At 39.4% G+C, this 13,597-nt stretch overlaps 1 protein-coding gene across 1 annotated transcript in view; it reads right to left on the reverse strand.

Annotated features, from left to right (window-relative positions):
- Positions 1 to 12,786, reverse strand: part of LOC105034840 (lysine histidine transporter-like 8) — a 28,564-nt gene extending 15,778 nt beyond the window's left edge. Inside the window, exons 1-2 of the mRNA XM_010910147.4 lie at positions 12,212 to 12,786; positions 10,272 to 10,405 (exon numbers count right to left, since the gene is read on the reverse strand). Of these exons, the coding sequence (XP_010908449.2) occupies positions 10,272 to 10,405; positions 12,212 to 12,642 (565 nt within the window). The 5' untranslated portion in view covers positions 12,643 to 12,786. The remainder of the gene's footprint in view (positions 1 to 10,271; positions 10,406 to 12,211) is intronic.
- Between the last annotated feature and the right edge of the window lie 811 nt (positions 12,787 to 13,597).

A 13,597-nucleotide genomic window follows, 5' to 3' on the forward strand; every position in this document is an offset into this window, starting at 1 on the left:
ATGGATAAATCGTCAAACCTCGACATCAGTCATATGATAGATTCGATTAGCTCAAGTCCAGTTATGAATTTTATGAGAATTCTTTTTCATCAATCATACTACTGTGGCAACAGATTCTCGAACTTAACTTCTCAAATCCTATAGGACTACTCCTTTCTATCAAGATTGATAGATCTCATCTTGATGCACAACCTACTCCTACAGTGGATCAACTATCATCAATATCCACTACAAGGACTTGTTGAGACCCATGTTTGTGTCAATCAAACTCCAGCAGCCTCACTGTGAGCAGTAGTACCATCTTAGGTCAAAAGACCAGTGATACAACTACAACATCGAGATGATCGCTGACGATCGAATAGAAATCCAAATGATCTCTCATATGATCACGCTCAGTATTAGTTGTTCTATAACAACTATCTGCACTCGTTGTCCAGTGTCTCTACACTGTAGACTAGAGACCCATCTATTCCAAAAAAAGTGATCTGTCCGTTGGTCTATCTGGATCGATCACCGTCCTTATGATGATCCTATGATCGGAAGCATTTAAGAATTAAATATATACCTCTAATTCTCAACACCTTGAAAATATGTATCAAAACTAATTCCATGGACGATTCAAGAATACATCACACTTGAATGAAAAATAAATTTATCTTTTTATTCATCAAATCATTATATTAAGTATAAAATTGTGTCCTAGATTTATTACAATATATCAACCATATTGACTTCTAGGACATACATCTAACAAAAGGGAAAAGAGATACGAAGGCTCTCAGATTCTTGAATGGTAAGAGAGTCTCTCTCAGAATCTCAAAAAGCTAGATGCCTTCAACCCTTGGGGAGAGTTCAAATAAATAGCCAGTGGAGAAGGACGATGGGGTAAAAACCCATAATTGGATTTGCTTCCATGAGATTGGCAAGCCTGCTTTGCTCGACGAAGACTTCCAAATTTATTACAACTTATCTTTCTTATCTCTATCCCTAGTAATAGCCTAGAATTCAATTTCATTTGAAATTTCTCACCACATGTCCATTCGCGATAGGCAGGTCAGTATTATGCCACATCATATGGCCTCTACTTCAAAGCTCGAGGCAATTTCTTCAGATCGAGTGAAGGAAGTAGCCAGATTGATCATTGACTTATTTCATGATCAAACATTAAGTGTTACTGAAAGTAATTTTGTTTCTACTAGTACCTAATGCCTATATTCGACGTCAGCTGAGTGAGGCTGAAATGCTTCCAGGAGTAAGCCCTGAGAGGCTTGAAGAGTTTGTAGTCGACTCAGACCTTTGCCTTCTATACTTATCAGTCGAATAGATCCATATTCAATCTTCTACTTGAGTGATCATATGCTTCCACCTGAGCCCAACTTTTTGCTAAGGCTTCTTATCAACTCAAGGATCATTATTTTTTAGATGTACCAGTTGAAGCCAAGGTGTCTCCATGAGGTCAATCTGTCACGCCCCAAATCCGGGACATAACACAGCCATGTACCGAGGGATGGACCCACGATAACACGAAGTCAAAATTTATCTTCTTAAATATAATAACAGGTGTATCACAAATAAATGTAATAATAAAGTTCAATTCAAATATTTAATTAAACCAAAACTGGTTCAGAGTATCTAAATCCAAAGATAAAATAATCCAAGTCTTAAAATTCATCATGACTACAATCCATAAACATAAACTGAATTCCTAGAGCAAAATTTTTAAACTTGCTTTGCTGATCCCCAAACCTGGATTCTCTTTCCTTCGGTCCTAGCCTTATTGCTCTGTACATGAAAAAGAAAACAAAAAGAATATGAACTACACTAGCTCAGTAAGTAGACTTCTGCTTCCTTATCGGATCAAGTATAAGTTTTTCATGATAATGCAATATTTAGAAAATAACAAATAATACAAAATAAAGCATTTCATAGAGCATATAACAAAACAAGTTATAAACTCATCATGCATGCATAAATCATGTATATTTCACAATCATGAATCATAAATCATTTTCATCATGTATTCATGTCATGTTTCAAAACATTGCTCACAGATATTCATGCTAAGGTCACTATTATACCCGTGACAGGACCATATTTCTTAATCGACAGAGTTCTTAATTCATGTGCCAACTTTATACCCGCTGGCAGGTCATGTTTCGTGTGGATGCTAGCTCCGGATATCGATCTTCCCGAAGGGATTCATTCATAGCCATCTGAGAGCCTTTGAAATCATTATATCTTTTTCTTAAAGCATACATATACATAAATGAAAAACAATGAAATTCATGCTTCATAATCATGCTATTTTATAAGACATATTCATGAAATCAATGCTCATAATAAAACATGCTTTTTCGTATCACATATGCCGATCCTTATTTTATGAAAAATTATGATTTCATCAATAGCAATTCTTTACACAAAAATATGATCATTTAAAAATAAATAAGGAGCATAAGATCCACTTACCTCGATCATCCTGGACCTTTTAATCTTTCTTAAAAGAATCGGACAGTCCTATTTAAATATTAAATCATCAATAAATTTTATTTCATATATTTAATAAAATTACATAATATAAAGAAATGACCGATTTGATGATCAGTCCAATATATCTCCCTTCAGCTCAAAACCAATTTAAGGTCATAGGTCCCTAGGAGTGGAGAAGATAGCCTAATAGGAGATTCATAGGACTTCTTGGAGAGAAATTTTTTTTTTAGAGAGAGAAAGTAGAGAGAGAACGAATCCAATTCTAGAGAGAGAAGACTTTAGAGAGGGATGAGAGAAACTTCCTTTAATGTGTATTTTATTTTTATTATTATTATTATATAAATATATATTTTTTTCTTTTCTTTTCTTTTTCTTCTTTTCTTTTCTTTCTTTTTATTATTATTATTATTATTATTATTATTATATGATTATATATTTTTCTTTTCTTTTCTTCTTCTTCTTCTCCTTCTTTTTCTTTTTCTTTTTCTTTTTCCTTTTTCCCTCCGTGGCCTTCTTTGGCCGGAACAGGGGACCTAGAGTCCCCGTTCCCTATGTCGGCCGTTCACGGCCACACCTTGCCCGGCGGTGGCCGACGGCAAGGGCGGCCTTCCCCCGAGTTCGAGGGCCCGTACCGGCGGTCGGTGGTGACCGTCGATGCCGGAAAATCGGAGAAAAGAAGAGGCCGGACAGGGGGTTCTCTTTTCCAACAAAATCCGGCGACACCCGTCGCCGGCAATCGTGCCCACAGGCATGGGAAAGAAGGGAGAGAAGAGAGGAGGAAGGAGACCTTACCACAACCTCCGATGACCCCACCGGCGTGAAATCGCAGCGAGCACAGGTCGAGGAGTCGCGGCTTCAAACGGAAAAATCGGAGAAAAACTCCGACGATCGTCGGTGACTGATGGATCTACCCTTAGAGGAGAGGAGGGGGGTTCTTATAGAGCTCGTCCTAGGGTCTTTTAATGGCCCTAGGACTCCGATTCTTGATCGGAATCGGGAAGAGTAAGACTCCGATCGGGAGTCTTCCTCCCTGTTTTTTTTTTTTTGTTTAATGGGCTTTGTGGGCTTTTTGGCCCATCAGGCCGGATTATCACATTCTACCCCCCTTAAAAAAAATTTCATCCTCGAAATTTAACATACCTTCATTTTCACATAAGTGTGGATATCTCGTCTTCATATCATCTTCAAGCTCCCATGTGGCCTCTCTCTTCATAATTACTCTAATGAATCTCTACATATGGAATGATACGCAGTCTTAGAACTTGCTCTTTTCGATAAATAATTCAGAGAGAAAATTCTTCATAGGTTAGATCTTCATGAACTTGCAATGGCTCATACTTTATCACATTATTTAGATCAGGTACAAATTTTCTTAGTGGTGAAATATGAAAGACATTGTGCACTTTAGATAATTCTGGTGGTAAAGCTAGTTCGTAAGCAACATCTCCTACTCGGCTCAAAATTTCAAAAGGTCTAATAAATCGCAGACTCAGCTTGCCATGTCTCCCAAACCTCGTGACACTTTTTGTAGGTGATACTTTTAGAAAATTATGATCACCAAAGTGAAATTCTAATTCTCTTCTTTTTCTATCTGTCCAACTCTTCTGTCTATCCTGTGCTGCTTTGAGTCTTTCCTTGATCAGATAGATTTTCTCTCTAATATCTATCTATTTTCAGTAAAATCCTTCCTTATTTACAACTAACGTATTTCATAATATCTTTTGATTTAAAGGATTAACATTTCTAATCAGACCATCACGTTTTGCTGCGCACTCTGATCTCAACTTACCAAATTATCTAAGTTTATCAAAAATAAAAATATCTTTGTATATTAAATCAACCAAAGATAGATTCAACTTTCAGATTTCAAATACAATTTAGGGTAAAATTTAAGATTTTCTTGTCATTACTATCTCTTAAGCATAGCACATCAAAATTAAATCTTCATCCACCTTCTATGTTTGAACTTATTACATAAGCTTCACCACTCCTCAAGAATCTAATATGTCTAGAATTAATTTGAGTTAACCTTCGATTTACCTTACAATCATTTAGACAACTTCCAAACCAACTTTTCTTTACAAAAAAAAATTAACATTAAAATCAGCAAAGTTATCATGCCCTTTATCCATATAGGTTTAGCATTCCAATGTCATCGAATATATCCAACATAATATATCAATACCTCCCACTTCATTCTAGGGTCAGCACTTCTCGTACTCAGGTCAACCTTGCTAATTGAAATCTATGATATAACTCGTCAATTCTATTATAGACCTCATATGCCATTTATGCATAAATTTTATCATAATACCTATTGATTCGAAATCAAATTATTGAATCTTTTCTTTTATATCTATCGTATTCCTCATGATCTTAGCCTCAAGTTCAAATATCACTAAAGTCACAATCCCGAATAATGATAACCTTAAGCTCAAATACCACTTAAGTCATATTTTCTAGTGATCATAACCTAAACTTTATATCATTCTATCACGTCCTTAATGATCATAATCTTAAGCTCTGATATTATCCATTATACTCCACTCGGTCACATCCTATTGATCATACATAAAGTTTTGATATCACTTTATAATCTCAATGATCTTAAACCTAAGCTCTGATATTATTCTATCATATCCTAATCATTTATATCATTTATATCATAATCCCCAATGATTATAACCTAAGCTCTGATACCATAAAATGTCACGCCCCAAATCCGGGACATAACACGGCCATGCTACCGAGGGATAGACCCACGATAACACGAAGCCAAAATTTATCTTCTTAAATATAATAACAGGTGTATCACAAATAAATGTAATAATAAAGTTCAATTCAAATATTTAATTAAACCAAAACTGGTTCAGAGCATCTAAATCCAAAAATAAAATAATCCAAGTCTTAAAATTCATCATGACTACAATCCATAAACATAAACTGAATTCTAGAGCAAAATTTCTAAACTTGCTTTGCTGATCCCAAGCCTGGATTCTCTTTTCTTCGGTTCTAGCCTTATTTCTCTGTACATGAAAAAGAAAACAAAAACAATATGAGCTACACTAGCTCAGTAAGTAGACTTTCGCTTCCTTATCGGATCAAGCATAAGTTTTTCATGATAATGCAATATTTAGAAAATAACAAATAATACAAAATAAAGTATTTCATAGAGCATATAACAAAACAAGTTATAAACTCATCATGCATGCATAAATCATGTATATTTCACAATTATGAATCGTAAATCATTTTCATCATGTATTCATGTCATGTTTCAAAACATTGCTCACAGATATTCGTGCTAAGATCACTATTATACCCGTGACAGGGCCATGTTTCTTAATCGACAGAGTTCTTAATTCATGTGCCAACTTTATACCCGCTAGCAGGACCATGTTTCGTGTGGATGCTAGCTCCGGATGTCGATCTTCCCTAAGGGATTCATTCATAGCCATCTGAGAGCCTTTGAAATCATTATATCTTTTTCTTAAAGCATATATATACATAAATGAAAAAACAATGAAATTCATGCTTCATAATCATGCTATTTTCATAAGACATATTCATGAAATCAATGCTCATAATAAAACATGCTTTTTCTATCACATATACCGATCCTTATTTTATGAAAAATTATGATTTCATCAATAGCAATTCTTTACATAAAAACATGATCATTTAAAAATAAATAAGGAGCATAAGATCCACTTACCTCGATCGTCCTGGACCTTTTAATCTCCTTAAAAGAATCGGACAGTCCTATTTAAAATATTAAATAATCAATAAATTTTATTTCATATATTTAATAAAATTACATAATATAAAGAAATGACCGATTTGATGATCAGTCCAATATATCTCTCCTTTCGGCTCTAAACCAATTTAAGATCATAGGTCCCTAGGAGTGGAGAAGATAGCCTAATAGGGGATTCATAGGACTTCTTGGAGAGAGATTTTTTTTTGGAGAGAGAAAGTAGAGAGAGAACGAATCCAATTCTAGAGAGAGAAAGACTTTAGAGAGGGATGAGAGAAACTTCCTTTTATGTGTATTTTTATTTTTATTATTATTATATAAATATATATTTTTTCTTTTCTTTTCTTTTTCTTCTTTTCTATTCTTTCTTTTTATTATTATTATTATTATTATTATTATATGATTATATATTTTTTTTTCTTTTCTTTTTCTTCTTCTTCTTTTTTTTCTTTTCTTTTTCTTTTTCTTTTTCCTTTTCCTTTTCCTTTTCTTTTTCTTTTCCTTTTTTTTTCTTTTTTCCCCGTGGCCTTCTTTGGCCGGAACAGGGGACCTAGAGGTCCCCGATCCCTATGTCGGCCGTTCACGGCCACACCTTGCCCGACGGTGGCCGCGGCAAGGGCGGCCTTCCCCCGAGTTCGGAGGGCCCGTACCGGCGGTCGGTTGTGACCGTCGGTGCCAGAAAATCAGAGAAAAGAAGAGGCCAAACAGGGGTTCTCTTTTCCAACAAAATCCGGCGACATCCGTCGCCGACGACATCCGTCACCGGCAATCGTGCCCACAGGCACGGAAAAGAAGGGAGAGAAGAAGGAAGAGGAAGGAGACCTTACCACAACCTCCGGTGACCCCCACCGACGTGAAATCGCGGCGAGCACAGGTCGAGGAGTCGCGGCTTCAAACGGAAAAATCGAAAAAAAACTCCGACGATCGTCGGTGACTGATGGATCTACCCTTAGAGGAGAGGAGGGGGGTTCTTATAGAGCTCGTCCTAGGGTCTTTTAATGGCCCTAGAACTCCGATTCTTGATCGGAATCGGGGAAGAGGAAGACTCCGATCGGGAGTCTTCCTCCCTGTTTTTTTTTTTGTTTAATGGGCTTTGTGGGCTTTTTGGCCCATCAGGCCGGATTATCACACAGTCAGCACCAGGCCACCCCTAAATTCAAAGGTCCCAATTCAGGCTGGGGTGTCTCCATAAGTTCGGCACCAAGCCTCCTCTAAATTCGGGGGTTCTAATCGAAGTGAGAATGTCTCCAGTCGATTGTTCTCGTTAGTTCAGAAGCTTCAGCTAGAGCTAGGGTGTCTCCAGTCGATTGTTCTCATCGGTTCGGAGATCCCAATTGGAGTCTGGGTGTCTCCAATCGATTGTTCTTAACTTCTTATCATTTTGAAGGTTCTAATCAGAGACAAGCATCTTCAATCGATTGTTCTCATCAATTCAAAGGTCCCAGCTGGAGCCAGATTGTCATCAATCATTTGTTCTCATTGGTTTTGTCCAATCTGGCTAACTTGAAGTCCTGACAAGCTTTGAAAAAAATTGGTATCTCAAATGTTTCAGGGCCTTTATTCTTAGCCTGAAGAGGTTGAGTTATAGGAGTATAGCTCGTCGAATCTTTAATCATTAGGATTTTGGACAGCTATCACCCGATTGGGCGTGCTTTCTTCCACCCGATCCTAGTTTTCATTAGGACTTTCCTCCTCTTGGTTGGTGTTGCATCATCACTTTCAATCCGAGACCTAGCAGCTAGGATTTTTTCTACATGACTGGAGTTGCCTTCATGCTTGAATGGATCTGAGTCTTGAATTTTGGAGGGACCGTGAGCAATTTGATGCGCTCACAAATGCACTAATAGTGAGATCGTTGCTGAAGATGCTTAGATCTAGTGGAGGAAGAAGATGGGATATGTTCTCATTTTCCATAGATGGCACCATTCTCTCAATGCCAAAATCTAGCCCGATTATGGTGGATCTCGTTGAAGATCTAGAGATGTAAAGGGTGCTATTCAATCCGTGATGGCAGAAAATAGGGCACCGATTTATCTTTGAGAGTCATGGATCTGTGCATAAAAAGAAGAGAAAAGCTCACCAGATTAGCTCCAATTGAGCCCTCCGATGCCTAAGCTGAGTCAGACTTAGGAACAACAATAGTAAAGAGAAAAAATAGTAGAAGATTAGAGTAATGAGGAATGTCACTCTGCTCTGGCTGATCTAGTTGTGATCTACCTATACCTCGACCTTTTCATCTCAACCTAATAAGGCCGACCTTTTTCTTTGATCTTCTTAGATCGGCCTTAGGATCTCAACCTTTGGGAGCTTAATTTTTTGGAGTTTGATCTTTGAGAGTTTAATCTTATGTTCCTCACCTCAGTTTTGACTTTCACTTTTTCCTTAGCTCGACTTCACCTCTACCTTGGCCCAACTTCGATCATGTCCCTATGGTGGCAAGGGCATCATAGATGGCAGCGATCTCGATGAGATCGGCCTCAAAGAGGCGACCAAGGTTCTGGATAAGGGCGAAACGAGGAGAGATCTCAAGGATTTGGGACATTGGTATCATAGATCTATAGCAGTTTAAGGTCATGCATGGTGATACTGAAAAAGATAGGTTTGATGAGGGATTGTAGAGAAGGAGAATAGGACAAGCTCCTTTCTCAGATTCCATGAAGACTTCCCTACATCTCTCTTTATCTGTCTTTATTCTCTCATTTGTGGTCGGTCCTTAGAGAGCTCATGAGGATGTGGACATCTGTGTTTTGCATTAAATGATGCAAAGATGTGAGAAGTATAGTGGAGTCCTGTCACAAGGAAAGACATCAATTGGGGAGAGGGAGGAGAGGAGATGATGGCTCTCGAGTTCTTGAATGAAAAGAAAGAGTCTCTTGGAATCGGAGAAGGCTAAATGCCTTTATCCCTTGAGGAGAGTGGAAATAAATAGTGAGCGGAGGAGGACGATGGGGGAAGCCCATAATCGGGTTTGATTCCATGAGATTAGTCTGCCCACTTTGCTTGACGAAGACTTCCAAATTTGTTATAGCTTGCCTTTCTTATCTTGATTCCCTGGTAACCATCAAGAATTCAAATTCATTTGAAATATCTTGCCATGTGTCCATTCGTAATAGGCAAGTCGCTATTATACCACATCAAACTTAAAGCTTTGGTTGGTGTATAAACCATTAGAGATGCAAAATCCTTGGTTATCTTGGAAACAAACTTCACAGCTCTAGTAACATTCTCTTCAAATAGTTTTTTAAAGAGGGCATCACCCAAAAAAATTGTTTTTAATCTACTTCCAAAAGATAAAATTGTGAAACAAAAAGGGAGGCCTCACTCTCCCTCATGGCTGAGAATTGAGTCATGCACAAGTTTATTTTAGATGGAAGGATGTGTGTGTAGGTGTACCATGTATCGTATTAGGAATATAAACTAAGGTTCTTTGATAATACTTAACCAGCACTTTTTCCTTTCCCAATCATCCATGTAGCATGATGTCACTTCTTCTATTCTCGCTTCAACTTGCTTTTGTACTTGTTCCAGAAGTTCACCTTCATTGCCACGACATTTTAAGAACTTCCGTGCATTATCATGTTGATAATCTCTTCCTTGTTGTTGCATGTCAGTGATCATCCTCTCCACCTATCTTTCACAAATTTCACCATCACATGCATGGCATCCATGTGTACTATGTTGCTACTAGATACAAAACAAGCATAGTTCCAATATAAATGCACTAGCATGTTAGAAGAATTTCCCCACCTCAAAAGGGTATTTTGGGAGAAAAAGAACTAAAAAGTGTATAACCAGCATAATAAAGATTAAGTTTTGAGATATCAAAGAATTCAGGTTTTGCCATGTGTGTCTCTTCATAGCAGGATAACAGAAAGTTCAAATGTTCAATCTATAAACTAGTACAAGCAACTCAAGCCTTGCAATCTAAGCATACTCTTTGTTTGGTGCAAGATTTGCATGTTTAAGTAATGCATATTCAAACAGTTCCACAAATTAAATAAAAGAAGGGCACACGTGGTCTCACCAAATGCAGCCTGTGCGAGCTCCACATATCTATTGTACCTCCTGCCAGGTACAGCTTCATGAAGCTTCACTAGTATCCAGAGGGTATAAAGTTGCCAAAAGTAAGCAATAATCAATGATATTATACCCCAACTCCTGCAGTTCAAGGAAAAATTTTTAGAGAAATGGTATTCTAGAAAATTTATATTGCACTACCTTTCTTTTCTATATAATGTCCAGCGGAAAATGTATGTTCATCTGCATATGTAGCAAAGCTAGTCATGCTTGGAATGTGGCATCCAGGCTGTGCGTGTGTTCTAAGGCATTTTATTCTTCTAAAGGACTAAATTACATAGGCTTCTTCGGTGGATCGGTAACCAGCAAGTTGCAGCACAGGTACACCAGAGTTATTGTTCTTCATACAAGTATGTATGATACACGATGGCTAATCTTTTGATCAAAAGGAAGGAGTAATACTGAAACAACATTCAACAAAAGATGAAACAACTACTCAAGATGTGTGGTTATCACGATAACCATTATTACATGACCTTATGCATAAATTCTTCCTCCAGGAATTAATGGTCATAAGTACCATTAGGAATCTGTCATGTAGCATAAAACCAAGGCAACCCAATGAATGAAGTTCCCATCATTCAGGGATCTGAAAAGGATCAGATATATACTGCGAAGCTGTTTCCATGTTTCAAGCCTCTGACCACGTGCAACCTGAGACTCGCCATGGATTTATGGTTAAAGAGAAGCACAAAAATTATCGAAACAGCAGAAGAAAATGGATGACGAGAAAAACAAATCAATTGCAGTTAGCCAACCGAGGGTGAAGCAAGCAATTCACTGGTCACTAGTACTAGTCCCCTCCATGGAGAGACAGAGACATGTGGACACATTAGTGAGGCAGAAAGTCTATAAAGCCTATGATGCAGAATTATCACGAGATTGGAGGAACAGGAAGTGTGATCTATGTTGGTGACCCCTCTTCTAACGGGATGGTGCCATGGTGGTGGCATTCTCATTCATCACTACGTTTTACATAACAACTTTAATTTTTTATTGTTTTAAAGAATGTGTGCTCTGTTCCATCCTATCTCTGGAATTAGGGACTAGTCCCTTTCGGTTGGTACGCACGGGAAGGGAAGGATGCGTCAACTTGATGCGCACACGGAAGCTCACGCTTCGGTATGAAATCCAACACGTCCTTTATTTATTTATTTATTTATTCTATCTCTCAAGAAAATGGAGGAAGCCAATGGCTTCCTTTTATTTATTACCTTGTTCTGTGATGTTGACAGTCAGAACAGCCGGACTGCACGGTCCGGTCATGACATGCCGGGTGCAATCATCACATCCATCACCAGCGCCTGCTTCGGCTGCTCAATCGCAGCCAGAGGAGGCGTAACATAAGGCAGGAGCGTAAGGCAGTAGCGAGTGCTAAACAATATTAGTCATCCTCTCCCATCCCACTATCCCTGTCTAACAAAGACAAGATAAAAGACTAAAGAGGACGCGGCCAGCAAAGGGGCCTACTGATCCTTGTTTGTATCGCATCATATGAAACGGTAGCATAATTTCCTCCCCCAACATCATCATCATTGCCATTGCATATCCTTAGGGAAGCCTACTGCGAGGGCGCACTCGCCTTCTCCCTCTCCGCCAGTTCCCGGCAGCCGCCCTACTGCCAATTACCCCCTCAAAATTTACCACCAAAACTCGATCCGTCATCCACTCCGCCGCATTTCCCGACACCGATTAGAGTACCCGACCGATCGTACTTAACGCCGGCGGGAGGCCGGGATGAGCATGTGTAACCACTGAACTTGTTCCCGAAGCGAAATAACAAGAAGCCACAGGGAAGGACAAGCAACAGTAGGCTGGAATGGAATGAGAGAAAAGATGGGAGGGGGGGAGAGAGGGAGAGAAGAGTCCTAGGTGTGCGGAGCATACCATCCGAGGAAGGCGAAGGCGACGGGGAGGACGAGGGCCTGAAAACCGATACCGGCGTTGAGATTGTGGAATGCGGCGTAGTGGGCGTTGCCGTTGCGGGACTCTGTGATGGGGAGCCAAGCGTCCTGTGGGTTGAGCCGGGTCAGGTGGCCCACCTCCTCCAGGTACGCCCGCAGGTTCACCAGCACCCGCTTCACCGGCGTCCCCACCGAAGGGCTCAGGAACCGCGGGGAGATCATCGCCGGCGTCGGCGTCCATGACTTATTGGACAGCGAGTGGGAGCCCCCGCCGCCTCCCCCCGGTGCCCGTGGCAGCGGCGACCTCTGCCCCGACGGCGTCACCGTCTCCGGCGTCGACACCCCCCGCGGGGTCGCGGGTATCGACACCAGCTCCGCTTCCATCCCCATTCCCCCCCTAGCGCCCTCCTCCATCTCTCTCTCAAGCTCGGTCTTTCCTCCTCGATTTCTCTCTTTCCTTCTTTTCTTCTTCCAGCGAGTGATTTATGTGGATAACAGGTGCCTCTGCCCACTCGCGTGTGCGTGAGTGCCAGTCTGTCAGGGATCAGGGTCGATGGACGGGCAATGGGTTTGAGAACCAAAGGAAAAATTGAGAGAGAACTTGCGTAGGAGGAGAGAGAGCACAAACAAGCAGACGAGACAGGAGTAGTACTCCTAGCGAGTACTGACTACTGACTACCGAGAGAAATGGGGCCAGAGAGTGAGTGCGTGTTATGAGTGCGCGAGAGCCTGCTTTTTAAATTACTAAAATGCCCAGCATCGGTTTATATTTGAAAAAAAAATATTGATCGGACGAGATCCACCGTATAGATGATAGATCAGTCCAACTATATATCGGTATATAAAAAATTAATAAAAATATATAAATATTTATGTATTAATATAGATATATTTGATTTGGAGAGAAGGAAAAAAAAAAAAAGAGAATTTCAGTGGACGAAGGCCCAGGGAGGGACGGTTGATTGTCGAATAAAATCTATCCTAAATCAAGCAGAAAAATTTTGATCGATCAAAAAAGAATTCCATAGCAATGGAAGATTATTTTGCTTTGAATTTATTAGAGCTAAGTGCAGGATCAATTCATGCTCCAACATGCCATATTGAGGTCCCCCCTCTCTTTCTTATTTTTTTCCTCAAACTTTTTCCTTTTCTCTCAACTGCAGGATTGGTTCCTAGTTGGATTAGTTTTCTAATACAATAGTAGATTTGGTTCAACTAAAAATTTTATTATGTTTGCAAGGTGATTAGCAAGAGAGATTATAACATACATCCAGTATAACAACTCATGATATATCAGACTAATGACATACCACCAGAGAAAAAGAGAGAGATCCCTCCTTTCCTAAGCATATGAAAGGATGTGATTGGT

Source organism: Elaeis guineensis, chromosome 13 (assembly GCF_000442705.2).
Source record: "Elaeis guineensis isolate ETL-2024a chromosome 13, EG11, whole genome shotgun sequence".
Classification (NCBI taxonomy): domain Eukaryota; kingdom Viridiplantae; phylum Streptophyta; class Magnoliopsida; order Arecales; family Arecaceae; genus Elaeis; species Elaeis guineensis.